An 18,729-nucleotide genomic window follows, 5' to 3' on the forward strand; every position below is an offset into this window, starting at 1 on the left:
CCTGGAATGGCATTGCCTATGTTTACACACCCTGAGAAATAAGACTTGGCTTGAGTGAGCAACTTCTATTCCCACACACTGGGATGCCTGTTAGAGAAGGTACAGTACAGGACACTTGAGACAACAGCAAAGTATCTGGCCACTATTACAAAGCAAATAAACTTTTATTTAGATGATAAAGGAAAACATTTGCCAGAAGAAAGATCTAGGGAGTTTCACTGCACCCCTGAAATGTAGAGAAGTCCCGGAGGCTCCCTGTCAGCATGTCAGTGCTTGAGCGAAAGAACAAGCAGGTTCTTTAAATCACAGGCTAAAGTCACTATCTGCATTAACTGCACAGAGATTTCATCTCCACATTGCCTCCTGATTGATGCAATTTGTGTATGAGGAGGAATCTAAATACTGGATTGCACATATTTGGCAGGTCTTGCACCCATCTTCGCAGAGAATAGTTTTGTCATAACTCACAATATAGTTACTGTAATACTGCTCAAACAGTGTGCTGTGTGGCATAGACAACTGCTTGGCCATTTCATATAGGCTTTCTGGCTTCAAGTCTTCAATGCCATAAGTTTTAGTCAGGATGTATTCTAATTTCCAGTTTGATTCATTTTTCTTGTTGGCGTCTCTGAGGTCCAAGTAAAACTGCCAAAGATCCTACAGTTAAAAAAAAAATTAAAAAAAGAATGAAAGAAAACATAAAAACATAGGCACTGCTGTATTGCTTTCTTCCCTGCTTCATTAAGTCTCTGGAGTGATATATTGATTAGGAAGCTGTCACTCCTCATTATTCACATGTGAATAGAAGGTCACGTCCCACCCCAAGAGCTGGGCTTTCACCCAAAGCTGGTACTCGCAGAGCAGTAATGGTGGGGGGATGGGGAGGAGAAGAAAAAGGAGCCACAAAGGCAGCAGTGGCAGTGTTAGAGGTCTTTCCTGTCCAAACTCCACAACATTCATGTCTGCCTTAGGAGTGGAGCAAAAGGGTGAGAGACAGAAGGGTGAGAGACAGAAGTTTCTTTTCTGTGGGCACTACTTGAGGGGCAGAATGGACAGAAAAAGAACGGCCCAGAGAGAAGTTAAAGAAAAGGAGAGATGCCGATGCAGGAGTGAAATCTGCACAACAAAGGAGCAGCCTGAATTAGCATGGGTCTTCAGAGAGAAACCCCAGTCCCAATCAAACTGCAGGGTGCATTGTCACTGAACTCGGCAGGGTCAAGACTTTATCCTGAATTACAGAAAGTCTAAACCATTCACAGCCAAGATAATTACACAGGATTCACTTTATCTCCAAAAATCACATGAAACTACAAATTAGAAGTCTTCTACTTTTTATTTTCCTTCTAAATATATCTAACATTTCCTGTAAAAACTCTTTATAGGAAGTTTTGTGATTGCAAAAGACATCATATGGTCAAAAGTGCTTTCTTCATCAGCTCTTTTACACCCTTTAGAAACATTTCATGGGCTGCATCCCAAAACTCAGGCTATCACCAGCAAACAACATTAGTATGTAAGCATGCCCAGGATTCAGGTGAACCTCTTTCACTCTTGCAGAGCTCCCTGCAAATAGTTTTAGCATTTTGGCCAGAAAAATTATGTCTTTGATCCTACATCATACGACTATTTGATACAGACCAGAGAGTACTGGGTAGTTCCGCAGGCACAGAAAAACCAACCAAGTTATCTTTCAGATTTCCTTTCCTCTGCCCAGGAAGAAAAACTAAGAGTAGGCACCAAAATTCCATAACCAGCAGCCATAGTACTACAAAGGCTGACATCTTGCTGTAATTTTTATTGACACTATAATGTCTTAAACAATGCTTTAAAATCTTTACTTACCAGCAAGCTATAGTCAAAAAGATCGTACTGATACAATCTGACACCAGGGTTATTGGACTCTGTTTGCAATACACTCTTCACTGGGGTTACAGCAGGTGCCACAAACAAGGAATTGACTGGCTTTTCTGCAGAAAAAGGGAAATTGAGGAGAAAGTTTCCTTTTAAACTTTTCTTTTTCAAACAAATGTTTTTGTAGAGTACCAACACAGCAAAAACAAGAGCGACAGGCTTAAAGGCATTAGAATTTATCTGCATCACTGTGAACTGCCATACTTCCAATGGATAGACTAAACCCTGTGTGGAATACCATGGTACCCACTCCAGTGTGTACCACTGTTTACACTAGAGGCTTCCCAGCCAATTCAAATGCCTGTACAAATTTGCAAAATGGTCTTGCCTATATGTGAAATCTCTGTATTTTGTATATTTCTACTAAAGAAATATTTGAAAACTTTAGTTGCTGTTTCTATACAGTATTTTACATGTTGCTTTATGTATTTAGGTTGTTATCAGAAACAGCAGGGTCTGTTTCATCACCTGACCCTTAGTAGCCCAGCACCTATTGTGCGAACACCAACCTTTACAGCAACTGAAACATGAGGATGTGAGTTTTATTGGGACAGAATGTTCAGGTGAGTACATTGGGAAGTTCTCTGTGGAACAAAAAGGAAGCCCTAACTATTCCCATCTCTGACAGCATCACAGCAGTGAAATCACAAGGTCAGCCTCCACATATAGGCAGAAGTTTTGAAAGTTTGAAAATCAGTTGATTCTTCTGGAGAAAATACAGATGAGTTCTATGTCAGTACACTGGTGTTGGCTGCAATATTGCATTTATCTTGAATTCTCTAGAATTTTGTCAAGAGGAAAATGTCCTGAATAGAAGATAGTCTAAAACTGTACAGACAAACACAATGCGTAATTGATTACTATTTAAATTTTGTCAAAAGATGCAAAATTACTAAAATAATTGGGAAGTGGTTACTTGCACATGCAAACTTTAATAGCAAATACTAAGATCAGTCTGTTCCCAGTGAAATTTGCAGTAGAGATGATGATTTCATGAACAAATGGGACAGTGTAAAAAAATACAGGTATAAGACTCCTTGGAGCATCATTTGAAAGAAAAAAATAACGAAGGCAATTCTTTCACTGGGGTGGATTCTTTTTTACTAGAGATTAACACCATGTAAAAAAGTAAAAATTTGGAATAGTATTACCTAGTCAGCATTTTGGACATTGCTCATATGAGTTCATACAAATCATGGATGAAGAGCCACTTAACAATTGGGTATTTTACATAAATCAAAGCAATGAACCTCTTACTGTTCTATTGGGAAGAAAAAACTTCTTCTTTAGAGATGCTGAGTGCTCCATATGGCCATGCCCATGCTTAGAACTAAGGGATTTCAAAGCAATAAACAAAAATTTCAATGTGGGTGATTTTCTTGAAGGGAAATTAGCTGATCTAAGAGATGCAACAGGCAGAGACTTTCTTTCCCCTACCTCCTGCTTACCCTTATCTTAATTAACTTTGAAGCAGCAGGGAACTCAGCATAGAGGCACAGTAATGATGCAGGAAATACAAGAACATAGAGCATGTCTAGCTGGCCTGAGAACATTCCCTTTGACACATTACACAATAGCAACTGGCTGGTATAATTTGCCCATGTCACTGTGAGAGCAGAGAGGAAAGACTAGAAATTCTTGTCTAGACATAAGGATTCATTAAAAAAAATAGGAAGCTTAGGGAGTCTCTGCTGACACCAACAGAAAAAGACAGTCACCCTTTCAAGGTTCTCTTTGGAAATGGGAGTGTGTGAGACTTGAACTCCTGCAGATAAATAACAGTATTTCTCAGTTTACTTTTTTCAATTATTTATAACACAGGCTGACTAGAAAGAGCATGCAAGAAAGTATTGATTTGCTTTTAATCAGGAAGGAAGAGTTCAAAAGTCAACAAGCAGCATTACCTTCTTCATCCAGGAGGACCATGATACTATCTCTATGGGTATGTCCAAAAAACTGGCCCGCAATAACACTACTGTATTTGCGAAAAATCTTTACCAGTCTCTCATTGTAATACTCCCTGATAGCTGTAGTATTCCTTGCATATGGCAAGTATCCTACTGGGACATGACCTATTATATACACCTAAGGAATTAAATACAGAAAGCACAATTAGCACCTTCATTTGAAACTTATAATCGTAGCTGTATCCTAGAAGTGGTTACCACAGTTTCATAATAATGCTGCCTTTAAAAATGGCATTCTAAAAGCTGCAAATCATGACAGGTTTTTTTAATATAAAATCCCAACAGGAAAATTGCTTACGTTCATAATATCAGTTTAGTATCATGCTGGGGAGAAAAAATGTTCTACTAAATCTATGCATGATTTTAGGCCTAAGGAAAATGTTATCAATTACTTCACATGAAAAAAGTAAGTTATTAGGGCAAGGCTTATAATTTGGCATCTCAAGGGGACACAAGAAAAAAATTATGTTTGAGCATTACAGAGTCTGCACCAGGGAGTCAGAGAGCCACCAGAAACATGGATAACTGGTTAAACCCCTCTGTCTGAGTTAGAGACTTAGTGCCAACTGCAGACACTACGCTGAAGGGTTTCCCGCAGAAAGGAAGTCTCTCCTTTCTCCTGATTGTAATATAATATTCTAAAATTGCAACACTGTAGCAAAATGTAACCATGTTTCAAATTAAACACAGTTGCTCAGATGATGATCCAATCCCCACACCAATCAATCAATCAATCAATCAATCCGGAGCCAACAATTTAAATCTTCACTTCAAAACCTGTGTATTAAAGGACAAGTTATTATAACACTCAAATCATAGCAATTACTGCAGCTTGACTAAGTTTTGTGCTGATAAACTCTTTTCTAATTTATATTTTTGATACCTTAAATTACATTACAATGCAAATAAAATATGCTAGCTTTTGTCCTAGGTCAAGAGCATGTTTTAAAATTAAAGGCTATGTGTAAAAAAATTCAGATACTGACTTCTGCAGTATTTTACATGGTAGGAGAGAAAAGATATTTTACTGTATAATTACTGAGAAACTTCATTCAACTAGTTTATTAATTGTTGTAGTAAAACGGGCATATTAAAGGAGGAATGATTAAAAAATAAAATTTTGAAATTTTGACTTTGTAGTATCTTTGGCAGCATTTTTAGTCTTCTAGAAGCATGTTTATACTCTCATTATCTCTACTTCTTCCTTCTTTTTTTCTTTTTTTCAAAATTGAAACAAATAATGATAGCTTCTGATCCTGATCCCTACCTTTTCCTGCTTTTGTGAAGAGGTTTCAAGTATGTCCTCCAGCCAGGCAAACTGGTTGGCTGGGTCAGTGATATTCACAGTTACCTGGTTAGGGCTGTAATATAAATTTGTGTTCAGACTGATTATCCTGAGTGGTTGATGGCTATTACTGGATTCAAACAGCTGTGTGTAAAAGCCACCTGTGAAAATAAGACCAACATCATATGACAAATCAAAGGCTTCAAAGCACAACTTTACAATCAAAGTACACACTGACAAAATACCCATCTTTCCTCTTTCTAATAGAATATCATGCTTATTCAAGCCACAGTCACCTTATCCCACTAGAATGTGTTAACAATGTTTTCAGCCACATTCTACTAAAAGTTGACACTGAATTATTGCCTGTATTATCTTTGTGTTTATTTGACAGTATTTAGATACAATTATTCAACTGACATGGAAAAAGTGCCCTGTAATATTTCTTCCACTTTGACAGATACAGTAGCTGTTAAAGGTCCATACTTCTTGAAATACAGCAAACATACAGGCTCCTTCAGGAAGAACTGTTTAAGTTTAGTAGCCTTGTACTTTGAAAGTCATTTAACTTCAGACTGATGATATGATGAAAAGTAAGGATCACATTTTTCAACCCTTGCTCCCAAAACTCTCCATGGCATGCTGAGCTTTTTCAATAGGAATAACTTCATTGTTCATGGACTTCAATAGAGCCATGGCAACAGAAGCATAACAATATAATTTAACTGCCTCTTTGAGTTTTATTATCCTTATCCAAGTTTTTACTTTCACTCTTATCCAGAGTTTGCTCTCATTCAGGACACAAAAACACAAATTAAACTTCCAAATCCCTAATGTTTGAGTGGACTGGAAATTGGATTGAACATTTCAGTCCTTTGCAAAAAGGAAAAATTCTAATTAAGATATAATTATTCTGCCAGTTTAGTAAGCTGCATACAAACATTAATACCATAATCAGTACAGCTATGTGCTAGCATACCCTGAATAAAAATGCACCTCTTCAGTATGCTCTGAAATACATATACCATTAAAACAGAAACAACATTTTAACAGTTTTTTCCCATCAAAGTAAAGTTTTTGTGTGCATCATATGTCCTTATCTAAAAAGTGTCATGAGGTCTTGAAAGCAGAAAGATATTTCACATGCATTGGTACAAAGTCAATAACACTAAACATGTTACAAGAAGTGATAAATATTGCAGCAGAAAGTAATAAATGCATTCTGAATATAGGCATTGCCATTCAAAAAGATAAGTAACTTCTTCCAGGAGAAGCACTAGAGATAATCCATTGTTCTGACTCATCCTATGAGACTTAGCTAAACAAACAGCACAAATCCACAGAAACATTAATTCTTGAAGCCCTAGCTTCACAATGTATTACTGCCGTACTTTACCTTTTCTGAAGGTACTGATTGCTTCATCACTTAGCCAAGGTTTCCAGAAATCTGCTACAGCATTGTAAACTTCACTGGTAGTTACAGGAAGCTGGTCCTGTGAGAGAGGAGAACCTGCCTAAGTCTTAGTATTCAGACACACGGACAAAAAAACCACTAAATAATCCTGCCTGACCTCTTACATAACATGTAAGTGTATTCAGTCATGACCAGGAGGAATTCAAGAAAGAAAAAAAACTATTTCTGAATGTCTAGTATTGCTGAGCAGGAACAAATGCCTAAACTTAGAACTGACTGCATGGCATTGTTAATGCATTATTAAACTAATGCCAGAAATGTGTCAAGCCTTAAGAATACAGTAGAATGGAAAACCATACATCCTGCAAAAATTAATAAATATATCAAGTCTAAAAATAAAGTCATTTGGATTAATATAAGTTTCTTTTTCAACAACTTGGGTTACATAGCAGCTCCCCAAAATGCCACTTCTGCCCTCAGAAACATTCTGGTAAAATTCACAAATGTTTTCATGATGTCTTTTTTTCTCATAAGAAAGCATTTAAAAATGTACAAGAGAAAGTTTTGTCAATGTTTTCTCCACTGGCTCTAATTAGGACTGTAGCACTTTTCAGTCTGAGCCACAGGCTGATGACACCCATGCTCTGATCTAACCCTGATAGGAAGATACCAGCCTGTCCTTGTCTTTCTTAAAATATCTGGAGTCTTGGTGCTAGGAGGTAAAAAAACAGGGATTGAAAAAATTGCAGTGCATGTTTTCTTAAACATAAAATTTGACCTTTCTAAGATCTTTGAAACTAAACTTATGTTATTAGAGGTTTAGGAAGTAAGTCTCTGTCTAGGAGCAGAGCAATCAGAAGATATCTGTTGAGACATTTGTTGATTGCAGTGCCCAGACATGAGTTGTTAGGACACACCTTTGAGCCAGAGCTAACAGCCACTAACAGACAAAAACCTGATTCCAGATAAGAGGCCATGTAATGGACTGAAGGTGCTTTGGCCCAGGAAGTCAGTGCTCTCTGAACTGCTAGAAGCAGTCTGGGGATTTGTTTGAAGCAGGAGCAAGAGTGTGAAATAAGTAAGGCCGAGGTCACAATATATGATCTGAAAGGTATCCCAATGCTTGATCAACTTGAGTAGTATTTTAACATGTTCTGCAAGAAAAATCACTCAGGACTGTTTAGTTGTTAAGCTCAGAACACAAGAGAACAATTAAACTCTTTGGTTCATGGTAAGTGCACAGATTTTACACTTGCTTTGGAACAGCCTACATTCAGTGTGTGGCTTGCTCCATATCATTCCCAGTCTACAGGACAGTTGCTAACCATATCCATATGAAAGAAAGAAATGTCATAAAGAGCAAAAAACAAACATTAAAAAATTGAACAAGCTGAAACGACCCCATAGTGGGGATTGTCTGATCCCATGCCTTTTTCAAACAATAACTGAAAAGCATGCCAGCTCTGCATATTAGTGAAGCATGCCATTTTGAAGTATCACAGAAACACTCCTGAGTGGCTTTGTGCAGGGAGAACGAACAACAATCACCAGTTATTCCAATCACCAGCTTGTGTCAATTTTCTATTTGCTGCCCATCTGCCCCTCATGAGCATCTTTTCTTCCTGTCTTTAGATTTAATTTCACTAACAAAATTCACACTTGTTGAAAAAGTCCCTACATTCTTTGTTTACAAGGCTTTTGTAGGGTTTTTTTTCTCTACCAAAGGAGATTGCTGAATAACAACAATTCTCTGCTAAGACGTTTTTAAAACTGAAACAAAGTGAACATGAAACACTTTGTGACACTTCAGTTCAGGTGTTACTTATCGAAATACTTTCCCAGTCATTTCTAGTGAATCAACCTGTCCCCATGTCAGTGCATATGAAAAGCCAAAGCTTTTCCACCACAGTAAGAGCACCAAGGACTGAAGTCAGTTTGGTTCGTGCACTCACACTTCCGATATACATCTAGTGGTTACTTTGTCTTTCACATTTCCTTTGCCCTGTCTCTCAGTACCTCTACTACACCCCTATTTGGAAACCACCAACTCCAGCAATGACACAGGCTGTCACACAATCATCTGTTGCACCAACCTACACCCTGACAGGCCTAATAAATACCACAGAAAGCTAGAATACAAGTCTTGAGGGTGTGAAGGGGTGTTACTGAATTCCCATGAAGAATTTCAAACAAAATATTTCAGCTGACTCGCTTCACATGCCTTCTGATCCCCTCACATCCAATGACAGCATTTGCTTCTGATCCAGTGTGCTGCCAGATCAACCCACAACACACTTTAAAGGACAAATGAAGCAACTGTTTACTTTGGAGTATGCCAAGAACAAAATTCAGCACAGTCAAAGTGAAAAAGCACCATTCTCAGCTGAACATAACTAGTGAATCATCAATGTGATTATATCTGAATGTCCAATGAGGAAAGAAAAGTAGACATATTTTTAATAGCAATGGCAAAACTATGGGAACTTTACAAAAATTCTGCCATTACTTTAGCTAAAAAACAACAAAAAAAATCTAGTGATGCCAGCTGACAGATTTCCAGTAGGCCTTTGAGTAGGTTTTAAACTTACCTCAGGCTCACAGTTCCATTAATGATGTCACTTCTGATAGATTTAAGTTACTGTATACACATGCATGACATACACAGTAAGGAAAAGTATGTGTGTATTAACTATGTTGACACATGGTGGTTCTAAGCCATGAGGAATGATTAGTGATAAATTTGTGTGACCTCAGGCCAAGTACAGATTCTACCTGGCATCAACATTTCCTTAGGTAAGAGCACAGAGAGAGTGATGTAGCTTCTGTTCTAGAGTGGAACTATTTATAATATTAAATGCTAACTGAAGAGGTGTAGAATTTTGTTTCCAGAATAACAGTTACATATAATTAACTCTTAATTTTCAGATGTGCTTTCCCAGGAGTTAGGAACATACTCAATATGATGAACAAATTTCTAACTTGTTTTACCTGTGGCCAGTAGTCATGATTGCCTAAGGCTGGGAAAACCTGAAGATCTGGAAAGAAATTACGAATTGTAGAACTCAGATTACCAATGATGCTAATGACCAACTTCGTGGAGAGCTCTTTTATGGGAACATGAGGAGGGCTATCTCTGAGAAAGGAAAAGGCTTGATCAATAAAGGTTGTTAACAACACAAAGAAGGCAAAAAAGTCTGCAAGCAGATCTACATTCTAGCATCTAACATTACTATACACCTGAATTAAAATCACAGAATCAAAAGCTCTCTGCAAAGGCTTTTGTTTTAAAAACCACGAACAAGTAGACTTCTTTAGACAAGGCCTATATTATGATTCATATTTATAATAATGAAGATTTCTTAGACATTAAAGTCATCATTTTGAGCTACTGTGAAGTTTGCATTATATATCTTTCATCACCTGCATCTCATTGCTAGTTCCTTTTTTTCCCTTTTAACAATATCCTGTTGAAAATTAAGTACAAGATGGTAAGTGAAATAGATTAATCACTTGCCTTCATATATTTCTTAACACTTTCCCATCAAAAGTAAATGATATAACAAACAAACTAGTTCTCACACTCAAAAATACTAATCTCTTTGATAAATTATTCAATGATGTATGCCTTAAGAAATTGTGTGATGGTAGAATTGAGAGTTCTGCTATGGCAGAAGGGTAAATCAATTCTATCTTTTATGAATACCTAGAAAGTAACAACACACAGTACTATGCTTTGATAGCATAGTACTATGAAGCTACTCCCTTTCACACTTCTTTGTCTGGTCCCACTGCTATGGCACACAAAGCCTCACAGGTAACATCTCCATGAGGCAGTACTATCAAGCCCACATTGTAATACTGAAGACTGGAACAGGGAAGGCAAATGTTCTTACTCAACAGAGGCCTGCAATGCGTCAGTTACTGCCATGACCTTTCCTTTTGTTTTTTCTACTTCCCACCCTCCTTGCACCATTTCTATTAACTCACACTTATAGAGCCATATGCTAAATATCACAGTGAACAGTCCAGCAGTTATTACAGAGATCAAAGTCTGTTCCTGAGGCCTTATAGTCTCACTCAGGCTTGCACTTAGTCACCATTTGGACAACTAAAGGGACAACTAGCATTAGTGAGATACTGAACTCAAATCTGTTGGTGCAAATACAAACTCGTGAGGTGCCACACTATCTGGCTATCCAGCTTTAACTGCAGAGTGACTTGAACACTTACCCTGTCCAAATCATGAATGAAACCTGCTCTTTTGAATCGTTCATGAATGCAAATGCTGACAAAATAAGTTGATAAGGAGAATCACACAAAAAGTCTCCAAAAGGGCCTGGGTTGGAGGCATTGATTCCTTTGGAAGAAGAACAAACTTTGGTGCGATCAGGGGTAATGTGGTAAGTCGGATCTAAATGCAGGTCAGATACATGCCAGAATTGCCCTGTTTTCAGAAAACAAAGATTACAGGAAATGCATTATTTGCGTTTGAACTGGATATACCGGGTAATGCCAAGTTTACTCCAGTTTATCTACTGCTACTCCTATTCAAAGTTAACAAATTGATTAGCCTGCCTGATAAGTGTGGGCAAGTTCTTCCAGAGGAGTCCTTCCCATAAACCGCTCAGAAAAACTGAAAACAGAAGCAGGGGCATGGCTTTATGCTATTCACCAGAAATGAAATGGAGATTGGAAGGAACTGAAAAATCAGCTCCTTTCATTAATAGCAATCTGGAAACTGGATAGTAGAGGAGGCAATATAAGGACTTCTCTACTCCATTTGAAAAGAAAGGGAGCTGCTTTTTAATTATTTTTCCAGACATTCCCTGGCTGGAAGCTACTGTAAAAGATGACAAGAAAGATGTCTTGAAAGAAAGGCAAGAAACAGCATGTGTGCAGAGACTGGGCTTCTCACCATAGAGCAGTGTGTCAGCCTTTACCTACTCACTACTTTCCAGGCTGACATGCTTTCAGGCACTGTGACATGGCACTGTATGGATAAAGGACCTGAGAAGTATACGAATATGCTGAATACGATGCACAAAATCTGTGTTAAGACCATCAGCCTTCAAGTTTCATGTAAAATAAGATTAATTTCTTTCTGTCAGTTTCAAACCACTTGGTAAAGGCACACATGTATCTGGGGCAGTGGTTGTGAAATAGGGACAGATATAAATTGATTTTTCCCAAGGTCACACGCTAACTCTATAGCTGAGCAGGCACCACACGACTGTACCCCATGGAGTTTTATTTCAGGAATCAAAGACCAGAGGTGATCTTCAAAATCTCTACAATTGTGACGCCTACCAACAGGAGACAAGACAAACGCTGGGACATTGCTGCGTGCTTGTTCCGAGGCAAGTGTGAGTAACACGGAATGAGAGTTCTGTGGGAAACCATTTCGGAGCACTCACCTGCACGCACGCCCCGAGCAGGGAGCAGGCCAGGCAGAGCGTGTGTGTTTGCTGCCAGCCCAGCACAACCCAGCACAGCCCAGCACAGCCCAGCACGGCCCAGCACGGCCCCCAAACGCGGTGTTTGCAGTGCGTGCCTCGGGACACCGCGCCAGAGGCAGGGCAGGGCTCACCTCACTTCACCCGCCGGCCTGCCCGGGCAACTAAATATAAACCCCGTGTAACCCCCCGTACCTCAAAAGTGCCCTGTTGACTGATTTAGCAGTCACGTGTGGCCGAAGTCAGTTGGGACAGGGAATGCTACGGCAGCAGGTTCTGTGCGGGGAGCAGTGCCAAGCGGGGAGGGAAAGGAGCCGCAAGCGGGGACCGCGCAGCCCGCCCCCCCCCCTTCCCGCAGCCGGGCTGGCAGCGGCCCCCGGCCGGGCCTCCCTCGCCGGGCCGCCCCTCACCCGCCACCCCCTCCCTCCACGGGCAGCCCCGGCCGGGCCCCTCAGCCGCTGACCCGCGGCCGACTCACCCACGGCGGAGCGCGGCCGCTGCGGGCCGGCCGGCGCCGCCTCCAGCGCGGAGCAGAGCAGCGCCAGCCCGAGCGCCACCCGCAGCTCCATGTCGGCCGTGAGGGAGCGCCCGGCCCGCCGACGGCTCCAGCCGTGTGACCGCCCCGGCGGCCGGGAAAGAGGCGAGCCCAGGCCGGCTTGTGCAAGCCCCGGCGCTCCGCGGGGCCGCCGGAAACCACCGCGCCCCGCCCGCACCTCCCGGGGCCAGAAGCTGCCCCAGGCCGCCACCCCGCTGTCGGACGGCGGCTCGGGCTGTCGCCTTGAGCCGGCCGTGCCCGGGGTGACCTTCAGGAGGTGCCACCCCCGGGTCAGCGCTAAGGAGCTCGCAGGAGCCAAGCCTGGCTGCGGGCAGGGCTGCAGTCGGGGCACCGGCTGGTGCGAGGCGGCCTGAAGGAAGGCTGTGCTCGACACCCCACAGCAGTCTCAAGCATCTCTTGGAAGGAAGGTTTCTCATGGCATACATGTGAAAATGGGTCCCAATTACTTAAAAGGCTTTAAAAGGCAAAACAAAGGAAAAACTCAAAACCACTCAACTTGATGAAAAATACTATCAAGTACACCTTTAATACAGCTTAAGGGAACTGATGAGGTATATTGTAAATACAAGTCTTCACTGCCAAAGCTTTCAGAACTGCTGTTTATTGAAGTCAGAATAGTTCCATATTGAGGAAGAGAACTTGGTGTCAGTTTTAGGAGATCACAATAACAATGTCATGAGTGCTGTGGCTACCCTGAAATGTCCCATTGCTCACTGTGCTGTTCCTGTCAGGGCTCTGCAAAGCTGTGTCACCAGCAGCTGGAAGTCCCATTTGTCACTTTATTTCTCTCTTGTCTGCTCTAAGCAATGTCAGTTACTTCACATAGGCACCACTTCTCCACTTTTCTTTCCCATATTTGACACTAATATTATTTATATCTAGAATAGGGAAAAGTAACTTTTGTTTAAAGGACTACTTTTCTTCTTTGTTTAAAAGTGACTGTAATGCAAAATTTTTACCATTCAAGATTTGTTTATAAACCAAGTCTTAAAAATTTGCCTCTACATTCCTTTCCTAGTATTTAAGAAAAAAAAAACCTAGGTTTTTTAATTCATGACCCCACAAATCTTTGTTGTGCAGATAAATGGCAGTATTGGGAAAGCAAGTCTGTTTACTCCAATGAGGGAAAAGCAGCTGCTCCCAACTTTCTGAGAAAAGGTGGCTGGTAAGGACAGTCATGTGGCACATGCACCCACAGGCAAGCAGGCAGCAGCAGAGGGGAGGCAGATGAAGACTGTACTAGGTACTGAAGCTGAGGATTAAATAGATGGAAAAAAACAAATGGCAGAACATGCTGCTTAAAAACATGCTGCTGGCAGATCTGAAGGAGGAGGCCTGGGAAGTTGGGCAAGATGCCCCTCCTGCACCTCTGGCTGCAGCCACACATACCACTCACAGAGCAACGACCAGCTAAATCCACAGCTCAGCTTTGCCTATGCTTGGAGAGTCCATGTTTTCTACACACTGACTCTGAGAACCACAGAGAAGGGTAGCTACCTACAGCCATGTAAACAATCTCCTCCATGGTGCCAAAGACCTGTTTCAATTTTCCAAAGAGTAAGACAGTTTTTCTCACACTGACCTTTTAGGGATATATTGTTCAGGCATAAGGTTTTAATTTCTCATTTTAAAAGCACTTTATTTTAAATTGCTCACAGTGCAAATTGTTATCTCTTGTGCATATTAGCTATGAAACAACAGCTTTGAGAGGGAAGTGCAGTAGGTTTATGTTGTACTGGTTTTCCTGCCATTCCTGTGGAGACTGATGTAAGGGAGTTACCTTGTTGATCCTTTCCTCCCACCCTGTGAAAGACTTCAGTATTTTCATGCTAGCAAAAGAAAAAAACAACAACAAAAAAAAAGACCCCCAAAACCCCAAATCTATCAAAGCAAATTAAAAATTCTTTAACTATTAAAACCAAAACACTACAAACTCTGGAACATTGTCTGTCAAACTACTGATCTTAACCTGTATTTAATAACAAATACCTAGTGAAGACAAGAGCTGAAACTTATGTGAACATCTCACTTCTCTGTCTACATATATACAGTCAAGTTTAGATTTCTCCAGCAAAAAGCCAAAGCAAGTTTTTCATTTCCCTAAATACTCTACACTGCATAGAAAGGCTGCTGCATCACTGTGTAGCACATACTTTTCTGGCCTTTAGCTCAGAAAAGAAACTCTGAACACCTTCCTCCAGGACACCGGAATATTAGCTGATTCAATACAAAAGAAGCACAGGTTCAAAAAAACCTTTTAATTTTTAAAATTTGTTTAATCTGCATTCCAAAACAATTCAAATATTTACTGCAAAAAGAAAAAAAAAAAGAGAGAGGCAAGTGTTTCAGAAATTTAATGCCAAGTTTAACCTGTTTCACTATACAACACAAGCATGCCAATTTGATGGCATGACTTTTTTTTTATAAAAAACATCCCCCCCTCCCCCAAAAAAAAACCCCAAAAAACAAAAACCACTTTATTAACCTTTCATGCCAGAAATCCAGAAATGTGCATTTTAGCTACAGTCAGTCATGGACAGGACATGAATCCACCCAGCTGAAGTAACATCTGGACAGAAGGCAGGTATGCTCTACGCTTTCTCATAGTGGCGAACAGCAACCACATCACCAAAGGTAAGAGTCTGCAAGTCCGAGGAAAAGACAGACATGTTAGAGGCAGAACCATTTTCTGTAAAGGTTTAACACATTATGAAATCCATGCTAGATCAAGGTTGGTTTATGTTATGTAATTTATAGAAAAACAAATCTAGATTGACATTTTAAATTAACAAGAAGCCAAACCTTAGTTATGGTTCCCATAAGTAATGATACTTTCTCCTTGCTGCTTTATCACCCAAGAAACACATAATGCACATTTACAAGGCAACTGTTAAAAATTTAACTTACTGTTTATTTTTTTTGATATAGGATTGTTTCAATACAGACTTAACACTTATTTTCCCAAAGCTTATCCCACTAAGATGTGCAATCTAAAATTCCAAGTCCTCTATACTACTATGCATAAATACAAACTCTAGGAGAACATTGTCTTAAAAAAAAATGCATTCTGTACCCTGTGTAGCTAGAACTACCGAATACTCTTAAGTCACTGCAGTTGTGTTCTGGAGGTATTTCCTGAAGTAGAACAGGGCACCTCATTGTATTCAAATTCCAAAGGACAACATTTTCTGTATATGTGCGATTTGTGCATAGTGCTTCAAAAACAAAAGTATAGGTTTTCCCTTGAAACACTTGCCACATTGTGTATCAGTATGCTTTAAAGTTTGTATTATCTGCAAATCTTCATCCACACAGATACTCTGAAGCAATTAGGAAACAAAATAACAGGTCTTCTCCAACAACCAAGTTTGATAAATTAGTATAGCTGGAGACTTTTTTTTTTGAAAGCTAAATCTCTGTGCCATGAAAAGTGCTATCCTGGACATTAGCTATAGTGACTTACAACATTTATGCACCCTATAGTCTTGTTTCTAAGAAGTCTGGAAAAGCAGGCAAATTTAAACTCAGACTTTTCTCCAGATAATTGCTGTTTATCATAGTTTTTATACAAGCTAGGATGACTAAATCCTTTATTTTTAAATATGAGAATGCTATTAGGTCCTACAATATTGAAATTTTATTTTCACAGAAAACTACTTGTTCTGTGTAAGTAAATACTATTTATGGGTGTATACATAAAACAAGTTTTCAGAGAAGTCTAAATTGCTGCTAGCAACAGATAACTTCCTATCTAATCAAGAACTTTGTATCATTACAACTCCCCAGGATTTTTTTATTTGGTTTTTGTAAAAAGTCTAAAAAGAACATATATACTCTGGAAATCCACAGGCTCACCTGCCTAAAGCCACTAGCAATTTTTAATTGTTAGTAAAACAAGACAGACCAAACCAAAATAAATATTTTAAAAATCCCTGCTAGCTTTCCCCACCAACAAGTTTAAGGATTTGTCTAAGCCACAGCATGCACAAAGTTTGAGATAAGGGTAAGTTGGGAGTGTTTGCGGTGCATGTGAGTGCTCAGTGTGCTCCATACTTACCATTACCATTTTGCCATCCTTTATTTCTCTCACAAAGTTTGTCTCTTTGCCGTCCCATTTCTGTACGTGCACTAGCTTCTCTCCATCCAGGGTCACAACTGACTGTGAGATACCCAGAAACACAAAGACATGCTTTTATTTAAGGTACTTGGGATTCTGCTCACACATTCAGCATGCACTCTTCTATTGAATTCTCTTCAATAGATGGATGTGGATCGAGAATGATAAAGAGTCCCAGCCACTTTAAAGCCAAGGCTATGAATCATCCTCGTTTTAGTCATGAAATCCACACAACTCTTGCTTGTATCGAAGGATGAAAAGATTGTTTTCTTTGAGTTCTAATCTCACAAGAACTTGCTTCAGATGTGCCTTGAAATAATATCTGATGTTAAGCCCCCAAAAGTGCAGGAAAAGAGGCATCTGACTATTTTGACTGGGAAGGATTATGCCAAATGATGTTTAGCTTGTGAGAAAAGCAGGCAGCTAACACAATTGACACTGGAAGACAGACAGGGAGCTGGCAACGTGATACATTCAGAAAAGGAATGGTGTGTGTAAGCAGGCAGGGCAAGCAAGACTCAGTCTTGCCTTTTTTCCTGCCTTTTGCTGCGCTGTAACAAGTAGCAGCAGAAGTTACATCTTTTTCTTTTGACCCTACCAATGGCAGACCCTGGGAGGTAGGGGGGGCAAGAAAAAGAGGCGGCTGCAACCTGAGTTCACTTACTTTGCAGTTTCTGTCATCGGGGGTAGTTTCATCAAATTCCTCTCCGAGTTTAAAGCTGATTTCTGTGTTTTTGAAAGTGCTTTGAGTTCTGATCACGACTTTATCCCCCTCGGTGCTGATAATCACAGTGGGTTTAGTCACATTCCCCACCTGCCGTGTTGCAAACCCCACTCCTAGACCATTCAAAGGAAAAGAGAAACATCAAACTTCGGAATTCTCCCTTTTTTTTTTTTTTCCCCACATATCGAAGTACAGAGATCTTTCACCCCGCTCTGCAGCTGTAAGCTATCCCTGTGAAACGCTGCTTTCTGCTTTTCTCGTGCCCTTGTACCAAGATTCTCCACCGCTACTGTCCGCCCAGCTGTAGCTCCGCGCCCTCCCTCGCCGCCGAGCACGGCAGCACCGCACTCCGTCCGCGGTCCCACGCACGGCCTCGATCGCTTCCGCTGCTCAGAGTTTCAATTCCTTATCACTCCAGCATAATGATTTCTTTTTTGCTTGGTCGTTTCAAAGTTATCCGCACGCAGCACGTGCTCGTCCTTCACACGTTTCCCTTAGCGCGGGGGCATTTCCCGGAGCCTCTCCCACACAAACACACCCGCCCCCCCCCAGGTGAGTGACTCGCATCGAATTAGCTCTATGGATAGAAGCACGGCTGCCAAAATCACCCCCTCCATCACCACCACTGCTGCCAATAGCTCATCTACGTCTCTGACAATAGCGGGGAGCCTTTTCAAGTTTTTTTTCCAGCTGGTGAAAAATTCCAGGGTATCCCAAGGTGCCGCCGCCCGGCCGTACCTACCCAGTGCCTTCATATACTCGTCGAAGTTGTGGCTGTCTACCAGCTTCCAGGTGGCGCAGAAAGCCTCAACCATGGCGGCCGGCTACGTGTTCCAAGCGCGGTGCCGGGGATAACAGGGGTGCCGGGAATAGCAGGAGCGCCAATGCCGCCAATGCGCCGCTCCGCATTTAAAGCCGGCGCCCGGCGGGGAGCCGGAGGCGGGGAGCGGCCGTGGTCCGCCCCCGACGCCAGCACCGCTGGGGGAGGGCGCTCCCGCCGCCGGGGAGGGGGCGCGGGGTGGCCGGCCGGGCCCTCGGCAGGACGTGGAGGGGGCAGGGAGAGGGGCTGCCCCTGCCTGCCGCACCACTCATCGCCTGAGCCGCCCCGGGGACACCCCCGCCCGCCCGCCTCGCTGTCACGGGAACGCGCGGGCTAAACGAGAAGCGGGCACCCAACGTGAAAGGCTACTGAGTGAAAACACAGGATCGTAGCGGTACTGCAGAACGCCAGCTCCAAGAGTTTTCCCATGAAGATTTTCAAGGCCATTTTGGTGCTGGCCAAGCACAGATCCCTTTACCCAC

The 18,729-nt window shown here is 41.3% G+C and overlaps 2 protein-coding genes across 2 annotated transcripts; both read right to left on the reverse strand.

Moving 5' to 3' along the window:
• Positions 1 to 145: 145 nt before the first annotated feature.
• SMPDL3A (sphingomyelin phosphodiesterase acid like 3A) lies at positions 146 to 12,699 on the reverse strand. Its single transcript, XM_036380185.1, has 8 exons — positions 12,509 to 12,699; positions 10,808 to 11,021; positions 9,566 to 9,710; positions 6,560 to 6,656; positions 5,146 to 5,324; positions 3,816 to 3,996; positions 1,843 to 1,967; positions 146 to 657 (listed from the first exon to the last, which is right to left on the reverse strand). Exons 1-8 carry the CDS (start codon positions 12,597 to 12,599, stop codon positions 346 to 348), a joined length of 1,344 nt encoding a protein of 447 aa, XP_036236078.1. The 5' UTR covers positions 12,600 to 12,699; the 3' UTR covers positions 146 to 345.
• A 2,133-nt stretch (positions 12,700 to 14,832) lies between these two features.
• Positions 14,833 to 18,319, reverse strand: FABP7 (fatty acid binding protein 7). The gene is made up of 4 exons (XM_036380187.2): positions 18,170 to 18,319; positions 17,368 to 17,540; positions 16,644 to 16,745; positions 14,833 to 15,228 (listed from the first exon to the last, which is right to left on the reverse strand). Exons 1-4 carry the CDS (start codon positions 18,240 to 18,242, stop codon positions 15,178 to 15,180), a joined length of 399 nt encoding a protein of 132 aa, XP_036236080.1. The 5' UTR covers positions 18,243 to 18,319; the 3' UTR covers positions 14,833 to 15,177.
• Between the last annotated feature and the right edge of the window lie 410 nt (positions 18,320 to 18,729).

The sequence above is a fragment of the Molothrus ater genome, chromosome 3 (genome assembly GCF_012460135.2).
Source record: "Molothrus ater isolate BHLD 08-10-18 breed brown headed cowbird chromosome 3, BPBGC_Mater_1.1, whole genome shotgun sequence".
NCBI classification, from domain to species: Eukaryota; Metazoa; Chordata; class Aves; order Passeriformes; family Icteridae; genus Molothrus; species Molothrus ater.

Coding starts and splice junctions, on each gene's coding strand:
- SMPDL3A (XM_036380185.1), bottom strand. CDS start 12,599: ATGGAGCTGCGGGTGGCGCTCGGGCTGGCGCTGCTCTGCTCCGCGCTG. Junction 11,022..12,508: donor GCGGCCGCGCTCCGCCGTGG/GTGAGTCGGCCG, acceptor TTCTGAAAACAG/GGCAATTCTGGCATGTATCT. Junction 3,997..5,145: donor CTTCACAAAAGCAGGAAAAG/GTAGGGATCAGG, acceptor TTAATTCCTTAG/GTGTATATAATAGGTCATGT.
- FABP7 (XM_036380187.2), bottom strand. CDS start 18,242: ATGGTTGAGGCTTTCTGCGCCACCTGGAAGCTGGTAGACAGCCACAAC. Junction 16,746..17,367: donor CCGATGACAGAAACTGCAAA/GTAAGTGAACTC, acceptor GGTATCTCACAG/TCAGTTGTGACCCTGGATGG. Junction 15,229..16,643: donor AGGATGGCAAAATGGTAATG/GTAAGTATGGAG, acceptor TCGGACTTGCAG/ACTCTTACCTTTGGTGATGT.